Below are 19260 nucleotides of genomic sequence, written 5' to 3'. Positions count from 1 at the left end.
TGACGCACCGTTACGTCAGAGCGACAGGGGGCGGGCCGAAGCCCAAGTAGCGTGAAGAGCCGGTGGGTGGAGCGCGGGCGCCGCGCGGAGAGCGGCGCGAGGCGACTCGGGCGGTGGGCGTGACGCACGGGTCGGCGCAGGCGCAGAGGCCGGGGGGAGGCGCGGCGGGCCGTGGGCGAGCCGGGGTCCAAAGGGCGCCTTTCCGTCGAGGAGCGGTCCTGGCGGCTCTGGGCTTCTCCGTCCCTTTTCCTTTCCTTTCCCTGTCTTTGTGGTGAGTTACGTGAGGAGGAGCAGGGGAAGCTGTGGAGAGCAGGCCGTTTCCGCCGTATGGGCTGCTCGGCGGTTGCCTTCCCTTCCCGCACCTGGGGTGTGATCCCGACTCGCTCTCTCCCGCGGCTCTTGCCGCCGACACCCTGCGCCCCCAGACCCACGCGGGCTCGCCCCCTTTTGCGGCCCTTCGTACCCAAACCCATGCAGCCCAACCCCCCCGCGCCCCCAAACCCGTGCGGGCTCGCCCCCCGTGACGCGGGCCCTTTCCCTCACCGGCGTGGAGCGGCTCGAGCCCGAGGCGCCGCCTCTTAAATGGGCCCCTGAACCTGTGCCCACCTTTCTTGTCCCTTTGTGAAAATTGTCGTCTTTCTGAGACGCAGTTTTACTCGGCTTTGAACAGTCTGGCCTTCCGTACATCTTTCTAAGCGGATGAAAGCAGCCCATTGGGGACCCTTAAACGACGCTCGGGTGAGAGGGTTTGGGGAGGAGGTTGATGTCTTGAGCCAGCCCTGCGAGGGCCACGCCGCCCCGAGGGAGCGAAGGCGCCCGAGGGAGAGGCCGGCGCCGCGCCGGGGCTGGGCGGAGGGAGTGGGCCCGCTCTGGGCTCCTGCTTGGGCGCACTGCTGAATGCGAAGGCCCTTACCAGTTCAGGCTGCTGCTGCTTTTCCTTAGCTAAGAATAAATTTAGTTTTTTCTTCCCCAGTGGATCAGATTTTTATTTTTATCCCGGGCAAGTAACAGTCATTTCATTTCAGATGACGTTCCTGTTTTCTTCACATCCCACTTTGTGTCTGCCAACATTTTATATATGTATTCTATATATAGATAGCTAGATAGAAATAAACACAATTACATGCATGTTTACACACACAGTCATGTTCGTGTATATATCATGTGAAGTACTTTCATTTTCCCTTTGGGTGCTTTGTAATTTTGGGTTTTGTTAAACATGTATGGAGAAAAATTCTTTGGAGAGCTGTTCTCCACACTTGGTATTTGAAATAAGCGGTCATAGAATGATGACACCATTAGCCAGTAGATCGTCCTTGGCCAAAGCTTATAAAATTTCTAATGAAAAGAAGTATTGGAGCTAGTTATGTTTAATTCCTGAAAGACAAAGGGCAAAGCTTGATTTCTTCAGTTGGTAGGCACTAATTGGCCTTAACTAATCTTAAGTTTCAGGCATTATTGAAATAAAATAATTTCATGCATGCCAGTATGTTTGTAGTGCTTTTAAAATACTAAACAATTTCCTTAAGGTCTCGTGACCATAGTAAATTTAGATTACCATCGTGATGAAACTTAAATTATTTGGAAAGGAACTTTTCCTTAGATACTTGGTTTTTAAATTCTGCTTGTCTTTTTTTCCCCTCTATTTTAAAAAAAAAATTACATTCAAAAAATATAAGAGGTCCCCATATACTCCCCATCCCCCTCATCCCGCTGCTCCCCCATCAACAACCTCATTCACCGTCATGGCACATTCATTGCATTTGGTGAATACATGCACTGCTGCACTATATGGATAATGGTCTACATTGTAGTTTACACTCTCCCCCAGTCCACTCAGTGGGCCATGGTAGGACATACAATGTCCAGCGTCTGTCCCTGCTTGTCTTTTGAATGTGTATTTACAAAAAATAAATTTCTAATTTCGATAGGCCCCTTGAAATGGTAGTACTATTCAGAAAAATGCCTATGTCCAACTTCATGCCCACAGGAAATTAGTATTGGTATACAATCGGGGTCAACAGACTTTTTTCTATAAATGGCTAAATAATAAATGTTTTAGACTTTGCAGGCCAGGTGGTCTCTTGGCAGCTACTTGCCTCTCCTGCTGTAGCAGGAAAGCAGCCTTGGGCAGTAGAGAAAGGAATGAGCAAAGGACTAGCATAGTTGGGTTTCAGTGAAACTTTATTTAATTACATGAACTGTATTTGCACAGACTACTAATGTAAATAGTAAGCATGTGTAGTAAATATTATGTATGTGTTGTACGTAGGCAAATTAGGGGTTTTGGCTGAACGTTATTTTAATTTACTTAAGTGAATAAAATGGGCACAGATGGAGATAGAAGTAAGACACTTGGGAAGAAAATAGGTCCTATATAAAGGATTTCTTTACAATATTTTTCAGTTATAGACTTGAGAAGGGTACTTAAAAAGTCTTGAATAAAATGCTAGGGTCCATTGGAGGATATCTAACAACAGGAGGCCAGAATAGAAGACTATAACCATTTAGTCAGCTCTGATACTGAGATAAAGGCAGAGATAAAAAGGTAAACTTGTAAATTTATTCCTTTAGCTGTAAGGCCTCTGTGCTTACCTTGTGGCACTTGCACTAGAGTGTGTGGCCCTCCCACCCTCTCCATTTCTGTATTTCAGACAGTCTTAGAAAGGCTGGTTGCCAGGATTTTTGTTCGGTAGTCAAGAGAGCGGAGCTTTGCCTCCCAGGTTAGCATATGTCCTAGTATATCTCCTTTTTTTAAAAAAAATTTATGAAATACAATTTATTACTATAAAAAAATCTTCGTAAGAGAGCAGGCTGGTTTTAGTCACCTTTGTAAAATTTAAAGAGATTGCGTTAAAATGGGATGACAGGCATAACCATGGCCTTGGTTTTTTAGGTCATTAAACTATAGCCAGCTGTCATTGTGAAATAATTTTGACATTCTGTATATTATGTTTTATTTTAAAAGGATGGCAAACACTAAATCCTTTGACTAGGGTGTTGAGAAATTGGTCATGTAATTTCAGGAGTACAATTGTCTTTAGTCTCTGGTTTACCCCACGGAAAGAATTTTCTTCCCTAAAAGTTTATAAACAAGCCAAACCATAAAAATACGTGCTAGACATTCTGTTACAATGATATATTTTCTTAGTCCATTGTCATTGAGTGACAGTGATTGATATTAAGATATATATTAATATTCTTAATGTGCTAAGTCCCTTTGATAAGTGCCTTGAATGTATTACGGACTTATTTAAATAGCTAAGAGATGAGTGTGAAGCAGACCCTTCGTTTGGACTTTTTAATGGTAGCTATTACATATAAATCATACAGTGATTTAAAGGGATAAGACAAAAGAATAGTTGAGACACTCATAGCCTTAGTCTGTTTATTTTTTTTTCTCTGCTCATTAAATGTACAGTTAAGATTAAAATTTCTGTTCTTCATGAAAGACTTCATTATTTGGTTCTATTTTCTTTTGTGTTGCTTAGTGGCAAAGTTCAGTATTCAGTAAAATTATTTTTGATACGATACATGTTGAAATAAACCAGTTTTCTAATGTTTTAGTAATAGATCTGGGAAACATGAAAAAGATCAATTCATTATTTTTCTGTACTTAAAAAATTTCAGATAACTTTTTGAATAATTGTCTATGTGTAGATGTTTATGCTACTGTATATAGTTATGATTGACTTGAATTTTTCCCCTTATAGACTCTACCTTGTACAAAGATCAACTTTGCCTCAGAATCAGCAAACTCTTCATCTAAGATTGGTTCCTGTGTGTCATATGTTTGGAAGTCAGTGGGAGTTAAGCACAATACATACAAGCTGAAAGGTCAAATAAGGAAATGAGTTCATTCTCTTGACAATTGTGTTTGTACCTGTAAGTTAAATTCTCTGTTAGCTTAAAATGGTTGAATTCTTTAATTACAGAACACGATTTAAATAGCATAGATAATCATTTTCAAATCGATTGAAAAATTTCAGAGCATATTTAAACATACCATCTAACCTGTAATAACCTGTTTACTTGCATATTGGTTCTACCATGAAACATGCAAAAGTCCCACTAAGTGTCTGTAAAACTATTATAGTCAATTTAAATGAACATTGTGGCAGTTATTAATTTGCATTTTATATTTCATTAAAATCCGACTTGTCTGGCGTAACATTTTTGGTTTGATGGTGAGTATATTTTCAAATTTAGGGACTTGAATGATATGGAGAATTGAAGATTTTCTTTGGATGCCAGAGTAGTTTTTTCTTCTCATCATTGGAAATGTTTCTGAATTTTTTGGCTATTACTCTGGACTGGAGTCTGTCTGGAATTTGAGTTAAGTCCCTCCACTGATGACATTTAGAGGACCAGAAACAAAAGTAATAGTTTCATTGCATATGAAGTTACAGATATGTAGCCTCTGACCTTGTTGCTTAGTTACCAGTTTTTCTTGAGTCTTTGGCATACTTTTACATGTTTTACTTAGACTCTTTTTAAGGTCTTCAATATGAAAAAATATGTAAGAATGATTCTTAATAGTATTTAATAGTTGCATGTAAAAGACAAAATGTCATATCTTTGCCCTATTGTTTGGGAATTTGTTTAAAAATTTTATAAGCTAATGATGCTTTTTTATTCTGTGCCCTGTTGTGAATTCTACAATTAAGAAATTTATGGTTTAAAATGATAGTCTATCAACATTTATATCTTAAAGAGAAATTAAATTTTAATATTACTCAACTTTCAAGTAAATAGCTCTCCCAACTTGAAATAGCCCTTATTTACAGGTGTTTTAAACATATAAACTATGAACCATAATTTTCATTACAGTATTCCATAAAAAAATACCAACTGGATTTAGTAATTATTTTTTAAGAAGCTATGATAAGGTATTTTCTGAATAAAACTGCTGTTTGTAGTTACCAATTTTTAAGGGTTTGATTTTTCAATGTCTTGAGATTTGAAAAACACTAAAAGAAAAATATGCAATATCTGAAAATTTGGGTTAAAATCTGTTTTTTAAATGCTGCATAAACTTGAAAGACTTTTGAACACTTGTTATACCACAAGCATGGTTATATTGGGATTTTATAGTCTGTTGAAATTAGTAACCAAATGTGTTTTTTGTTTTTGTTTCAAAACGGGCTAAAGCCAGTTTTTAGGTTGGCTTGGGCAGAAAAGTGAAAAGAGAATGCTTCACTTAAACCGATGTCAGCATCTGAAACAAATAACACAGAAATATTTTTCTAGTATACATGTTAAAACGGATAAACATGTACAGCTAATTCTTTCAAGAACCTTTGGGCTTACAGAATTAAGGAAGTCATGGCATTCAACTCACTCTCTTGCTGGAGACAAAAATATTATCCTGATGGGACCTCCTGGTGCTGGGAAAACAACAGTAGGCAGAATAATAGGTCAGAAACTAGACTGTTGTGTCATAGATGTGGATAATGATATCCTTGAAAAAACCTGGAATATGAGTGTGTCTGAAAAATTACAGGATGTTGGTAATGAGCAATTTTTAGAAGAGGAAGGAAAAGCTGTGTTAAACTTCTCTGCATCTGGAAGTGTGATTTCCCTTACTGGGTCCAATCCAATGCATGATGCTACCATGTGGCATCTGAAGAAAAATGGAATAGTTGTATACCTGGATGTACCTCTAACAGATATAATTAACCGTCTAAAATCAATGAAGGTAGATAGAATTGTAGGTCAAAATTTGGGAGCATCCATGACAGACTTACTTAAATTTAGAAGACAGTATTACAAAAAGTGGTATGATACTCGTGTTTTTTGTGAAAGTAGGGCTTCTCCAGAGGAGATAGCTGACAAAGTGCTTAATGCAGTTAAACGATTTCAAGATGTGGATTCAGAAACATTCATTTCAACAAGACACACTTGGCCTAAAGACTGTGACCAGAAGGCTTCGACAAAATTCTTTAGTGAAACTGTGATTGAGGGCTTAGCGTCTGATGGTGGGCTCTTTGTTCCTGAGAAGGAGCTTCCAAAATTAAGCTGTGGGGAATGGAAACGCCTGGTAGGAGCAACCTATGTAGAAAGAGCCCAAATACTATTGGAAAGGTGTATACATCCTGCTGACATTCCTGCTGCCAGATTGGGAGAAATGATTGAAACTGCTTATGGAGAAAACTTTGCCTGCTCAAAAATTGCGCCTGTCAGGCACCTTTCAGGCAACCAGTTTATCCTGGAGTTGTTTTATGGACCAACAGGATCATTTAAAGATTTGTCTTTACAGCTTATGCCTCATCTCTTTGCATACTGTATTCCATCAAGTTGTAATTATATGGTACTTGTAGCTACCTCAGGAGACACAGGAAGTGCAGTCCTGCATGGTTTTAGTCGTCTTAATAACAGTGATAAGCGGAGGATAGCTGTCGCCACATTTTTCCCTGAGAGTGGAATAAGTGATTTTCAAAAAGCACAAATAATTGGCAGTCAGAAAGAAAATGGATGGGCAGTAGGTGTCAAGTCAGATTTTGATTTTTGCCAGACTGCAGTAAAAAGGATTTTTAAGGATTCTGATTTTAATGGCTTTCTTGCTGTTGAATATGGAACAACCTTAAGTTCAGCTAATTCCATAAACTGGGGCCGGCTGCTTCCCCAGGTAATTTATCATGCTTCTGCATATCTTGATCTTGTTAGCCAAGGATTTATTTCTTTTGGAAACCCAGTAGATGTCTGTATTCCCACAGGAAACTTTGGCAACATATTAGCAGCAGTGTATGCCAAAATGATGGGAATCCCTATTCGAAAGTTTATTTGTGCTTCTAATCAGAACCATGTTCTGACTGATTTTATAAAAACAGGGCTTTATGATCTACGGGAAAGAAAATTAGCACAAACCTTTTCACCAGCGATAGACATTCTCAAATCTTCAAACCTGGAACGACATTTATTCTTGATGGCTAATAGAGATGGACAATTAATGACAAAATTATTTAACCAGTTAGAATATCAGCGTCACTTCCAGATAGAAAAGATCCTCGTTGAGAAGCTTCAGCAGGATTTTGTAGCCGACTGGTGCTCTGAGGAAGACTGCCTAGCAGCTATTAATTCCACCCATAATGCTTCCAGATATATTTTGGATCCACACACTGCTGTTGCAAAAGTGGTTGCAGACAGAATGCAAGACAAAACTTGTCCAGTGATTGTCTCATCTACAGCTCATTACTTGAAGTTTGCACCTGCTATCATGCAGGCTTTAAAGATTAAAGAAATCAACCAAACTTCATCAAGTCAGCTTTATTTACTGAGTTCCTACAATGCATTGCCTCCACCACACGGGGCTTTATTAAAGAGAACAAAACAGCAAGAGAAGATGGAGTACCAGGTCTGTGAAGCCGATGTGAATGTCCTGAAGAGTCATGTGGAAACACTAATACAAAAGCAATTCATGAAAGTTCTCTGAGGAAAATATCACATTCTTCTCTGGTGATAGGCATGCAGTAATAAATACCTCAAAAGTTATTTGGAGTACAATGGCATTTTTCTATAAATTATCTACTATCTTTTGGAATTTGAATGGCCTAATCTCTATGACTGTACCTGCACATGCTCCTTGTAATCTTAATCTGCAAGGGATAAAATGGAGCATAATGCATGGACCTTTGTGTTATTGTGTTTTCTTTTGTGCTCATGAGGGATTTGTTGGTTTCTACTCCCTCACACCTGCTTTTAAAGTGGACCAAAATGTCTGGTAACCATTGGTGACTTGGCAGTTAAAATATTTAAACACAGTTGTTAAGTACTACATCTGTAACCATTTACTAGATCTCTATTTACTAAACTGCAAAATTATTTTTACACTCAAAATGACTCAGTTTATGAAGGTAATGATAAGCTCATTAAGATTAGGGGCAGTGTTTTTCATCTTCTCAAACTCCATTTGGACTGTAGTTACCTCTGTGTCCTACACTGTCCAAGTTAGGTAAGTCCTCTCATTCATGTCACTTTGGATGTTTATCATTAGAGTGACATTTGAAAATCAAGATGTGATTTAAATACAGGATATGATAATCAAAATAACTACTTAGTAATGGATACAGAAATAAAATTGCTTGACCTATTTCAAGAGGAACGTTTTCCAAAATTAAGATTTTGAATAGTATTAATAGCAGTATGTAGTTTATAGATAGCTTTCCTATATTATTTGGAGTCTGATGTCTCTCTTTTCAATGAATTTTGTCTTTCTGACAAAAATGTAACAGGTACATATTTATTTGTAAGTAACTTAACATTTGTGAATATTTGATGTTTTATTTCTGAATTAAAGGTTGGCATTGAAAGGAAGTATTAATGTAATGGACTATTCTCAACCACAAGATGGCATTCCTAACATAATTTGTCTTTGCTGTTAATGTTTATCTTGTGGGAGAATACCTACATGAAGAAATATATTAAAAGTTGTTATGATGGAAAGCTTTTGGTAGTTGAATGAGCAGGAGCAATTTGCTTAATTTAAACCAATTGTTTTATACCATGGGCTCTCTGGCTTCTAAAAAGTTCTAAAATCAAAAGTTGAAAACCAGGAGCAGTTAAAATAATGGAGAATTCAAAATTCTGTACTCATTCATGTATGCCTTTTATTTTATCATTTACATTAAGTGTATTTGTTTCAGTGGGTGTTATATTTAGAAAATACGTCTAAGTGTTCACTGCATGAGAATACACTTTTTCTCTGGAAGAGGAAGAGAAAGTTAAGAAAAAGAACAAGACCTGATTTCTGTCCTCAAGAGCTGTAGTTAAGGAGACAAAACTTGAAATTAAAACTTAACAATAGAGTTATTCCAAAATAGTGTGATTTAAATGAAAAATACTGATACAGTCAAGTGCTATATGGTTTGAAAGGGAAGGGTTACCATGCAGTACTCAGAAGAGGTTCCTGGAGAATATAGAATCCGAGGTGAGTCTTGAGAGTTGGGCAGATTTTCTAGGTGAAAAAGAAGGGAATGTGTTATTCCAGGAAAAGGAAACAATTCAGGTGAAATGCCCAAGAGTCCACTTTCATTTAGTCTGTACTCTTACTGACCAAAATAGCTATTTCTTACCTTCAAAACTAACCCTGGCCTTTCATTCTCACCTAATGACCTGCTTTATCTTAGAGGAAAAAGCTGTCAGATATGACCTGCCTCAGCTTCTCATCACCAAGTCTCTGAATCTATTGCATCTGTTCCTGGGTTTGCCTCCTTCTCTGGTTGAGTTATGTAGTAACAGCCTTTCAAAGATACACAGGTGTATCTTGGACCTATTCCCTTCTGCCCACTCAGATAACAGCCATCAGTTATCTCCTCTCCTGTTTGATCAACCTCTCCCCCTCTATTGGAACCTTTATTTCCGTGTCATTTGGACATGTTCTTTTTCATGTTTTAAAAAGTATCAGAGCAAAACAGAATCTGAACATCCATACTTCCCCTCCCCTCACCTACTCTTATTTCTTTATATTCCAGTCAAGGTAAAGTCTTTCAGAAGTGATGTCTACATACAGTGTCTCCAATGTCTTAAAAGGGTTGTCTACATATATTGTCTCCATTACCTCCCATTTTCTCTAGAGTCTAAAAAATGTATAATTCTAGGATATACAATAAAAAAGCATCCATGTACTTGCCCCCTGGCTTAAAAATAGACTATTACCCATGCCTTTGATGCTTGCCAGTGTTCCTCTGATCACATTCCCTTCTCCCAGAGCCAGCCACTATTCTGAGTTTTCTGTTAATCATTCCATTGTTTGCGTTAATAATTTTGCATTGTTTAGTTTTGACTGTAAATTTTATTTAAGTGGAATTATGCCTTATGTATTCTATGACCTACTTCTCTTGTTCAGAATTTTTAAGATTTATCCATGCAGATGATTGACACAATTCATTGATTTTTATCACTAGTGTTCTGTTGTATGAATATCACAAGCTATCTAATAATTGCTGAATTTGGGGATTGTCTAATTTTTACCTTAAATACAATGTCACATTTTTGTTTTAAGGCAATGAATATGGACTTCCAAACATTTGTGATTATTTCTAAAGACATTTTAAGTAATAGTTCTCATGTCCTGGTGTTATTAAAATAAAAATTTATGATTTGTTTGTAAAATGAAAAATTAACAATTTTACTATCTGAAATTATTTTACAGTATCAATTTTTATAGTGATTTGTAAGATTTGAGTAAAAAGTAAACCAAAATTTTAATATTAATGGAAATGTTAAAATTTGTTTCCATCAAAGAGTTTACAAGACAATTTTTTTCATTAGATTTTAATAGCAATTCGCTTTCAAAAGTAATTATTGCTGGCAAATATCATCTCCCCCAATCCATTATATCAGATTCATTTATAAACATTTTATAAATCAGACTACTTAATGGTAGTAAAGAAAACAAATGGTTGTTTTCATGGGAAACTCGCACCCCATTGCAACAAATAATACTGTTTTTGTGGCCATCCAGGAAGATGAATAAAATCTGCTTATGAAGTGGTTAGTTTGGACCCACTTTGTGTCCACCACTGCTAAAGTCATTAGTTTTTTCTCTTTGAAACTTAAAAACAGGCTCTTTCAAAAACAAAATTAGAACAAATAAGCCCTTTTGGTTCAAAAAAGCAAAGCCAAGAAAGTTGCCAATGTCATGGAAAGGGGTCATGTCTGAGACAACCAAGTTGGAATTGCTAGGTGGCAAGGCTCTGCTGTTGGCGGCATTTTGACAAGAGCCCGTGTCAGAACTTATTTTGTGCAGAAGGATGATCTAGTCCAGTTAGCTGTTTTCCTTTTTAACCTGAGAATTCATATCTCTTTCTGAGTTCTTATGATTTTATCTAATTGGTAATAAATATTTTAAGATATCACTGCTCTGACGTCTTAGGTGCAGATGTGGCATTACTTTTTATGTTATATCCTTTATTGAGATTTTGGTGGCCTCTAAAATACAGAGTTGCTAACAGCAAGTTTAATTTAAAAATCTGGAATTTATTTTAAATTCGTAATGGTTTATTTTCTTTTATTGAAGTGTATCATTCATACATGAACAAACATAGTAAGTGTATAGTAAAAGTTGTAAACTTGAAAAAATTGTGAATTTATGAAATAAACATGCAAAACATCACATGGGTCAGTATATCAGCCCACCACCACCACCTTGCATTTGTTACAAACTATGCAAAAGCATGGTCAAAATATTGCAACTAACATAGTCCATATCTTATATTTGGTGTGTTTTTCCCCCAGCACACCCTGTTTTAATGTATTTTTATTTTAGGGGTTGTGAACTTATATGAGAACCATACACGTGTAGAATTTTCATACAACACCCCTTTACCAACACACCACACAGTGGTGGAATATTTGTTACAGATAATGAGATAATACCAGATTTACCAACAACCATGGTCTATAGGGTACATTTGGCACACTTTTTCCATACCCCACCCCCCACATTATTAACAGTATATTTTTGGCATTGATGGAAGAATATTACAGTATTGCTGTTAACCATAGTCTGTAAGTCACACCAATTGTGTTTTTCCCATGCTCCACATTCTCACCATCCTGCAATAAGGACGGATATCCGTTCTAGTTCGCAGAAGAACACTGTTCTATCAGATATCACAATCCTCATCCACCTCTGGGTGCACTGTTTTTCAGTCCCTAGATTGATTAATCTCTAGTTTTCTTTCAATTGGCATTTGCATCCCTAGACTACACTTTTCATCTACAATCCCATTTATAAACCAACTTCTACTCGTTATAATATGTTATCATCTACCATTTCCACACTTACATTCAAGTTCATTAAAACTTCAGCATTAAGTATTAGCAGTCCTTCACAGCCCTCCTTTTATCTCCTAATAACCTATACTCTGGGTTTTAACTCCGTGCATTTGTATTTATTTCTTATAAGTGAGACCATACAATATTTGTCCTTTTCTGTCTGGCTTACTTCCCGTACTGTCTTCAAGACTTGTCCATGTTACCATATGTGTCCCAATTTCATTTCTTCTTACTGCAGCATTAGTATTCCATCATATCTGTATACCACATTTTGTTTATCCATTCTTTGGTTGATGGACACTTGGGTTGTTTCCATCTCTTGACAATTGTAATAACACTCATGTGAACATCGGTGTGCAGATGTCTGTTTGTGTCACAGTTTTCAGTTCTGGATATATTCCTAGTAGAGGAATTGCTGGATTATGTGGCAGTTCTTTATTTAGCTTCCTGAGGAACCACCAAACTGTCTTCCACAGAGGCTGCACACAATGGTTTATTTTTAATAAGCAGATTCTCATATTAGGTGAATCATAAAATGAGTCAATTTACCACTATGTCATAGTAGATTCAATGGTATTTTTGTATTTTTTTTAACAAATGGTTTATTGCCATTTTTTCTGAAATGGATACTGAGGTAGATATTCCAGAGCTCATAAGAAATACTGAAATAAGAAAAAAAGCCTCCAGGAACTGTTGAACAATCAGAAGAGGTAAAAATGTTTTCTTGGTGCTCTTTTATTAAAGTGCAAATATCTACATATTTACTTTTAATCAGTAAATGTAGCTTTATTTCAGATTAAACTAGGTTTACTTGCATTCATGATGATATTAAAATTTAATTTATAACAATATGCCCACCAATTGGTTTTCTCTTGAAGCCAGGTAAAAAGTATTTTTGGAATATCTTAACAGTACATGCCCCAGGTTTACAATCCATGTTATATCACTTTTAAAAAAAAATTACAGAACTTGTTTTCAAAATGTTTTGTTTTGTTTGTAGCACTCATTATCTTGTGTGTGTTCTCATTGAATAGACAGTATTTTTTTAAAAAACTGGTGTAAGATTTAAAGTTTTTGTTTTATTGTTAGTTCTTTGAGGAAAGAACTTGAATATCCTCATCCATTACCTAAGATATCTACTCTTTGGTAAAATAAAATGGAGAATCATCTAGAAGGACCTGAAATTAAGATAAGTAGTTTGATTTTGATTCTGAAAAAAAAATTGGCAAGGACATCTTTTTTTCTTCGACAGTCTTAAAGTTGGATTAACTTTGACCTCTTATCTAATTTTAATTAGTTCCATTCTCTTGATAAAATGCCATTGATTGTATTTATCAAGCATTTTGTTTAACATGACAAATTGCCTCATTAAAAATATGGTTTACAGAATTAGAGTAGAACTGCGAAAAGGAAGGGGTAAGTATGCCGGCCATTTGGCTCAGAAAGGGCAGGGGGTAGATGTTGGAGTGAGGTTAAATGGTAAAAAGAAGTCTTTGATCTCCCAAGGCCGCTTGATTATTGGTACTGCTATTTGAGCTCTTTGAATTTCCACTGTAGCAAACATAGTGTAGGGATTACTAAATGTTGTTTGAAATATTTTACTCCATACTGTAATTTGGTCTTTTTCTGAACAATTAATGTTTTTGTACAGCAGTTTCTCTATTTGTGGTATACGAATAATACCATTTGCCTACTCTTTGGAGAACAGTGGTTATTGTTATCAGTCAATAACTAAGTACTCTTTGGCAGTAAGTTGCTATGTAAATAACTGCTATGTAAATTGGAATGTTCTTTTTTTTTTTTTAAAGATTTATTTATTTATTTAATTCCTTCCCCTGTCCCCCCCCCGTCCCCCCCGTTTGTCTGTTCTTGGTGTCTGTTTGCTGCGTCTTGTTTCTTTGTCCGCTTCTGTTGTCGTCAGCGGCACGGGAAGTGTGGGCGGCGCCATTCCTGGGCAGGCTGCTCTTTCTTTTCACGCTGGGCGGCTTTCCTCACGGGCGCACTCCTTGCGCGTGGGGCTCCCCCACACGGGGGACACCCTTGCGTGGCAGGGCACTCCTTGCGCGCATCAGCGCTGCGCATGGCCAGCTCCACACGGGTCAAGGAGGCCGGGGTTTGAACCGCCGACCTCCCATATGGTAGACGGACGCCCTAACCACTGGGCCAAAGTCCGTTTCCGTGGAATGTTCTTTAGTGATTTGGGAGTGAATTCCTCAGCTGGGGATATATGACCTTTTTTGGAAGCTTATAACATCTCTTAAATGAGAGTTCTAACTTTTCATGATGATATTTATTGATGTGGGCCTTTTTTGCTTGTTTTGCTTTTGGAGGACTTTGCTTTCTCAATCTGGAAATTTATGTCCTGCAGTTTTGCTAATGTGGAAAACAACAAAATCTGTGTGTTTTTTTTTGTAATTTCCTATCCCTTCTCATTATTTCTGTTTTTCCATGAATTCCAGTTTTGTGGGATATGAACATCCCGAAGTGATCTAAAGATAATGGCCAACAATTCCTCCCATTTATATGTGCATTTTGCTCCTCACTTTAAGAGGTGGAATTTATTTCCCATTTCTTGAATCTGGGCTGACCTTGTGACTTGTTTGAACAATACAATGTGGTATAGGTAATATCAGGGATTTCTAAGCCTGGGCCATAAGGGAATGGAAGCTTCTACTTCCTTATTTTTCTTCTGTAAAGAAGCTTCGAGATGAGAGGCTGTGTGGAGAGAGACTTTGGAGAGAAACTATATTGGATTGTTCAGCCTTAGCCAAATTTCCAGGTTAATGTAACTATGCAATTGACCTGAGCAGAAGACCCACCAAGCTTAGTCCAGTCAACTCACAAAATTATGAAAAATAATGTTAATTTAATCCACTAAGTTTTGGAGTGACTTATGCAGCAATAAAGTAGGAAACATTCTCTAACATTTTATTTCCCATTTTCCATTCTTTTTTTTTAATTCATTCATTTATTCATTTTTTTTGAGGAGAGTGGAAGTTCCACTTTCTGGTTTATTTCTCAGCCCTTCTATTAAATGTTGAATTTCTATTACCATATTTTTATTTTCAATATTTCTATTTTGTCATCTTAAAAATTTTTGAGGGTTTCTATTCTTGTTTCTTGGGTACAAAAATCTTTTATCCCTTTAAGGCATTTAATTACAGTTTAATTTTTTAAGACTTGTTTCTGTTTAAGTCTCTATGTTCATTGTTTTGCTTTGGTCTCTATCTTTCATATTAAGACATTTCTCTAATATTTGGTGGTCCTCTTATTCAAATTTAATTTTCAAGTAATGAAAAGCTGATTGGGAGGTGAACAGATGTGGCTCAAGCAGTTGAGTGCCTGCTTCCCACATGGGAGGTCCCAGGTTCAGTTCCGGGTACCTCCTGAAAAAAAACCCAAAACAAATTACAAGCAAAACAAATGAAAAAAACAACTCAGGGGACTGATGTTGCTCAGTGGTTGAGCACTGGCTTCCCACGTTCAAGGTCCCGGGTTCAATCCCCAGTCCCAGTATATTGGGGGCGGGGGGGAGTGGAGTTTATTGGGAAATATTTCCTGTGCGAGGCTTGTCAATTGCTGGATTTCACTGTAGGATGCTCTGACTGATCCATTTCAATGAGTACCCTCAACTCTATCTGTAGGGCTTTTAGTTTTGGACTGGTTAGGTTTCCTGGAAAGACTACAGGGAGGTATAAAGTCAGTAGAGAGAGGGGGAGGTGATGGATTGTTATCTTTCAATATGTAGATTTTTCAGGATGGAACTTCTTCCAATTATAAATATGGTACTTCTGCCCATACCTGTACCTGGTGTTCCAGAATTTGAAGTCTCTCCATAGCGTAAATCTATAGTCTTAACCAGCTTTCACCTTGCTTCATGGCGTGGAAGCTTTCCAAGGATCTAATTGCTTTTCATACAGATTTTCAAACAACTCACCTGTTCTCGTCTCCACATTCTCTCCCACACCCTGCTCAGTTTCAGAGATAAATAGTACCTATAATTCTTGAACCATTTTCAGGTCCTGATGTGCTAATCAGTGTGTTTTTGGAATTCCCCTACTGGAAGCAAAGATCTCAGATTTCTCTGATCTTTTAAAGAGGTAAGCAGTCATCCATTCAATTTCTGGCTTTCAAAATGTGCTGCTGCAGGTCTCTTCACCAGCTGTCCTTGTGGGTTTATGACTTTTGATAAACTATTCCTCTGGGTGTGATACTCCTTTTTTTTCTTTTTTTTAAAGGAGGTACTGGGGGTTGAACCGTGACCTTGTATATGTGAAGCAGGCACTTAACCCCTGAGCTACACCTGCTGAAGGGTTTAAAACTTTTTTTATTGCCCCCCCCCCCCCCCCCCCCCCGCCCGCTGCGGCTTTTTGCTTGCTGTCTGCTCTCTGTGTTCGCTCACTGTGCATTTTTCTGTGTATTTTATTTTTTGTTTACTTCCCCCCCCACCCTGTGTGGCTTACTTGCTGTCTGCTCTCTGTGTCCATTTGCTGTATGTGTTCTGCATTTTTTCTTGTTTCCCTTTTTGTTGTGTCACTTGCTGAGGCGGCTCTCTGCGGGCTGGCAGCACTCCGTGGCACCCAGGCCGGCGGCTCACCACAGCGTGCGGGCGAGCCAACCTTCACAAGGAGGTGCCGGGACCCCAACCCAGGGCCTCTCATACGGTAGACGGGAGCCCAGCTGATGAGCCACAGCCGCTTTCCAGCTTATGACTTTTTAATAACTTTACTGTCATTTTTAATGGTGACAGAAAGTAATCCAGTGATATGACCTGGGCACTGTTTCTGGCACTAGCCTCTAAAGCTAATTATCTGGCTTTTCTGGAGATTCTTTGATCAACCTTCAAGTGTTCTTTTCACTTTAGGCAATACATGTTGAGACTTTCCAAGAGAGTGTTGTTAGGTCATTCCTGCTACAGTTCTCAAAATATTTACAAGGTTTTTTTTGTTTTGTTTTTGTTTTTGCTTTTAACCAGATTAACTTATCTGGTTATTTTTATTGATTATTTTACTATTATTTATTAATTTGTTAATAAATTTGAAACGTTCTGAGTGACTTATTATTTTCAATTAACAACCCTAATACAGTACTAAATAATGATTATAAATAAAATTAGTGTTACTGACACCAACCGCTATAGTGTAAACATTTCTAAATTGTTACATGAGAACTAATTATTTAGGGGGGAAAAATCTATGGTCAAATGATTTTAGGAAATGTTGCATTGTATATCTCCTTAAAGATTTACAATGCATATTGGCATATTAATCCTGCATTAAGGAAACTTCTTTCAACTTTTTAAACCATTTCTTCCCAAACGTATTTGTCACTGGAAGAAAACTTGTAATTTTGCAAGACATAGTTAAAGAAATGTTGAAGAGATGAATTTGGAGAGGTTTAATAGTTCCTGAATAGTCCTTCTAAACCATTTTTTAAAAAATCAAGAAACAATCTAATCCAACCTATTTGAGAGTCAAAAGCTAGACAATATGCATGTACAACATAAAATTTGGAATGATGCGTTTAAGAGTGGAACTAGAAATTTATGGTTTGCAATGCACTTTATATTATATACATATATACATATATCTTTATATGAAGATAAATGAACAAGTATTCAATTGAAGCTAGAAATAGAAGTAGTAAACCAAAATAAAGATAATAAGAATAAAGAAAGGCATCAAACATCATTCATGACTGAGGTACAGTACTTCATCAATCACAGCCATAAATTAGCTATGAATATGAGTTAGGCAAAATTCAATGAGAGCATTCTGTGAAAATCAATTGGTTACATAGAATTTACATTAAAGGGTATTGTATGATTTATTATTTGTAGTACTGGGTTTTACAAGGTTTATATCAGTAAAATTAATGATATACCTATATTTGTGTATATATACATATATAAAATATATACACATACATGAATATTTGAGTCATTTTTTTTTCAATGTGCAAAGTCTTATTCAAAATTTTGAGAAGTACTTTATGACCACCTAAGTCCGTGCCATTCCCATTGCGGGGGAATGGCAGCTTCAAACTCGTGCAGAGCTGCATTTTCATCTACAGAACTCTGTAGGCACTTTAGAAGTGAAGCTTGGCTTCAAAATACAAACACTGGGCGCTTTGGCTCAACCTTTTAATATAAAAAATTCACTGATGTACAAAAATGCGAAAACGTGACAATGACAACGTGAAGTCCTGGGATTGAAAGTCCCCTTGAGTGCACTCTGTGGTGCACGTGCATCCGCCCACACATACTCTGGCATGGAAACAAACTAATGCAAACCAGCGCTACCAAGAAGCCAAAACGTGTGTTCTCCATTCCACCTATCACAGACCAATATCTACTCCAAACATTCAGTAACAAAAATTACAGCATCTTCCCAGGAACAGCAAGGCAGACTTCTTACTCATGGACCAGCACAAAGCCAGTAAAAAGAGCACTGCATACTTAAATTTAGGATAGTCATTCATAAGGATCGTCACAATTCCAATATAAGGAACAAATCCCCTTGCTCTTCCCACCACATCTTTTTTCTCTAGCCAATGCTGTCCTTGTTCATAGAGGTCTCGGTCATCAAACGCATTATTATCTCCTTTGGTCAAAAACTTGATATGTCCATTTTACTTGTCATGACTCTTCAAGACTCAGTGGATTATAGGAATCTCCCTTCTAGCCTAAAAACAATTTCTCCCACGCTTATGGGATCTTCAACTCCATTTGTTAGAAAGAGAAGGTATCCTGTATGAAATGCAAGTTCCGTGCTGCCACTGAGCACCACTACAATTGGACTTTGACTTCCAATTATTACCATTAACCCCTTCCAGTTCCAAAATTTAGGACTTGGTAATAGAGCTGCCGCTTGTTCATCCGTCTCGTCGCACATCATCCAAAAGGTCTGGACACAGCACGGCGGGGCCGGCAAGCAAGGCACGCGGCGGGAGGGAGCGCTGGAAGCAGCAGAACTGGGGCTCACTCGCACTGCACGCTGCACTGGCCCCCGCGGCGCCTCCAGAGTCACTTATTAGCACAGCACAGAATACGTGACAAACATTTATTACCTTTCTAAAAATCTGAAAATTTTGTATTCTAAAACACATTTACCCATTGAGTTTTGGAGAAGGGAATGATCATCAGCCTGTTCATTTTTGCACATCCCAGCTTTCGAATCTAGCAAAATATGTGAGAGAAGCTAGCATCTGTATTAGGTCAAGTAACCTGATTAAAATGATTCAATTTCCAAATATGACAAGATTTAAGATTTTTCAAATTTGTTTTGTTTTTAATATTCCTTGGCTTGAGTCATGTAGTAGAAATAATTTTACTTGTTTTTTATATTCTTTCTGGGACTCCAATTTGCTTGTGATTTTAAACATATTTGGTTGACATAATATTTAAACAATTGCCAAATCAGCATGGGTCATTACCAGAAAATAAACCATATCTTATAAATTCCACATCTGTGTAGGGTTTTT

General features: G+C 37.4%; 1 protein-coding gene and 1 pseudogene across 6 annotated transcripts; one reads left to right on the top strand and one right to left on the bottom strand.

The window, feature by feature from the left end:
• Positions 1 to 82: 82 nt before the first annotated feature.
• Positions 83 to 11113, top strand: THNSL1 (threonine synthase like 1). 6 transcript variants are annotated; one of them, XR_009185953.2, is made up of 3 exons: positions 83 to 271; positions 3714 to 3885; positions 5156 to 10117. XR_009185953.2 is itself a non-coding variant. In XM_071215490.1 (2 exons), the coding sequence occupies exon 2, from the start codon at positions 5192 to 5194 to the stop codon at positions 7430 to 7432; it is 2241 nt and encodes a 746-aa protein (XP_071071591.1). In that variant the 5' UTR covers positions 3766 to 3885; positions 5152 to 5191; the 3' UTR covers positions 7433 to 10117. The 6 variants fall into 6 exon arrangements, 2 of the variants coding, with proteins under 2 accessions (XP_071071591.1, XP_071071592.1); XR_011648928.1 differs by having other exon boundaries at positions 104 to 271; positions 5152 to 11113; XR_011648930.1 differs by having other exon boundaries at positions 124 to 738; positions 5156 to 11113.
• Positions 11114 to 18080: 6967 nt separating this feature from the next.
• Positions 18081 to 18931, bottom strand: LOC111762145 (signal peptidase complex catalytic subunit SEC11A pseudogene; annotated as a pseudogene).
• Between the last annotated feature and the right edge of the window lie 329 nt (positions 18932 to 19260).

This window comes from Dasypus novemcinctus, chromosome 5 (genome assembly GCF_030445035.2).
Source record: "Dasypus novemcinctus isolate mDasNov1 chromosome 5, mDasNov1.1.hap2, whole genome shotgun sequence".
Classification (NCBI taxonomy): Eukaryota; Metazoa; Chordata; class Mammalia; order Cingulata; family Dasypodidae; genus Dasypus; species Dasypus novemcinctus.
Note: the sequence above shows the minus strand (reverse complement) of the source record. Positions and strands in the feature narration are given on the sequence as shown.

What these genes read in the sequence shown, in the direction of transcription:
- THNSL1 (XM_071215490.1), top strand. Translation starts at nt 5,192, where the DNA reads ATGCTTCACTTAAACCGATGTCAGCATCTGAAACAAATAACACAGAAA.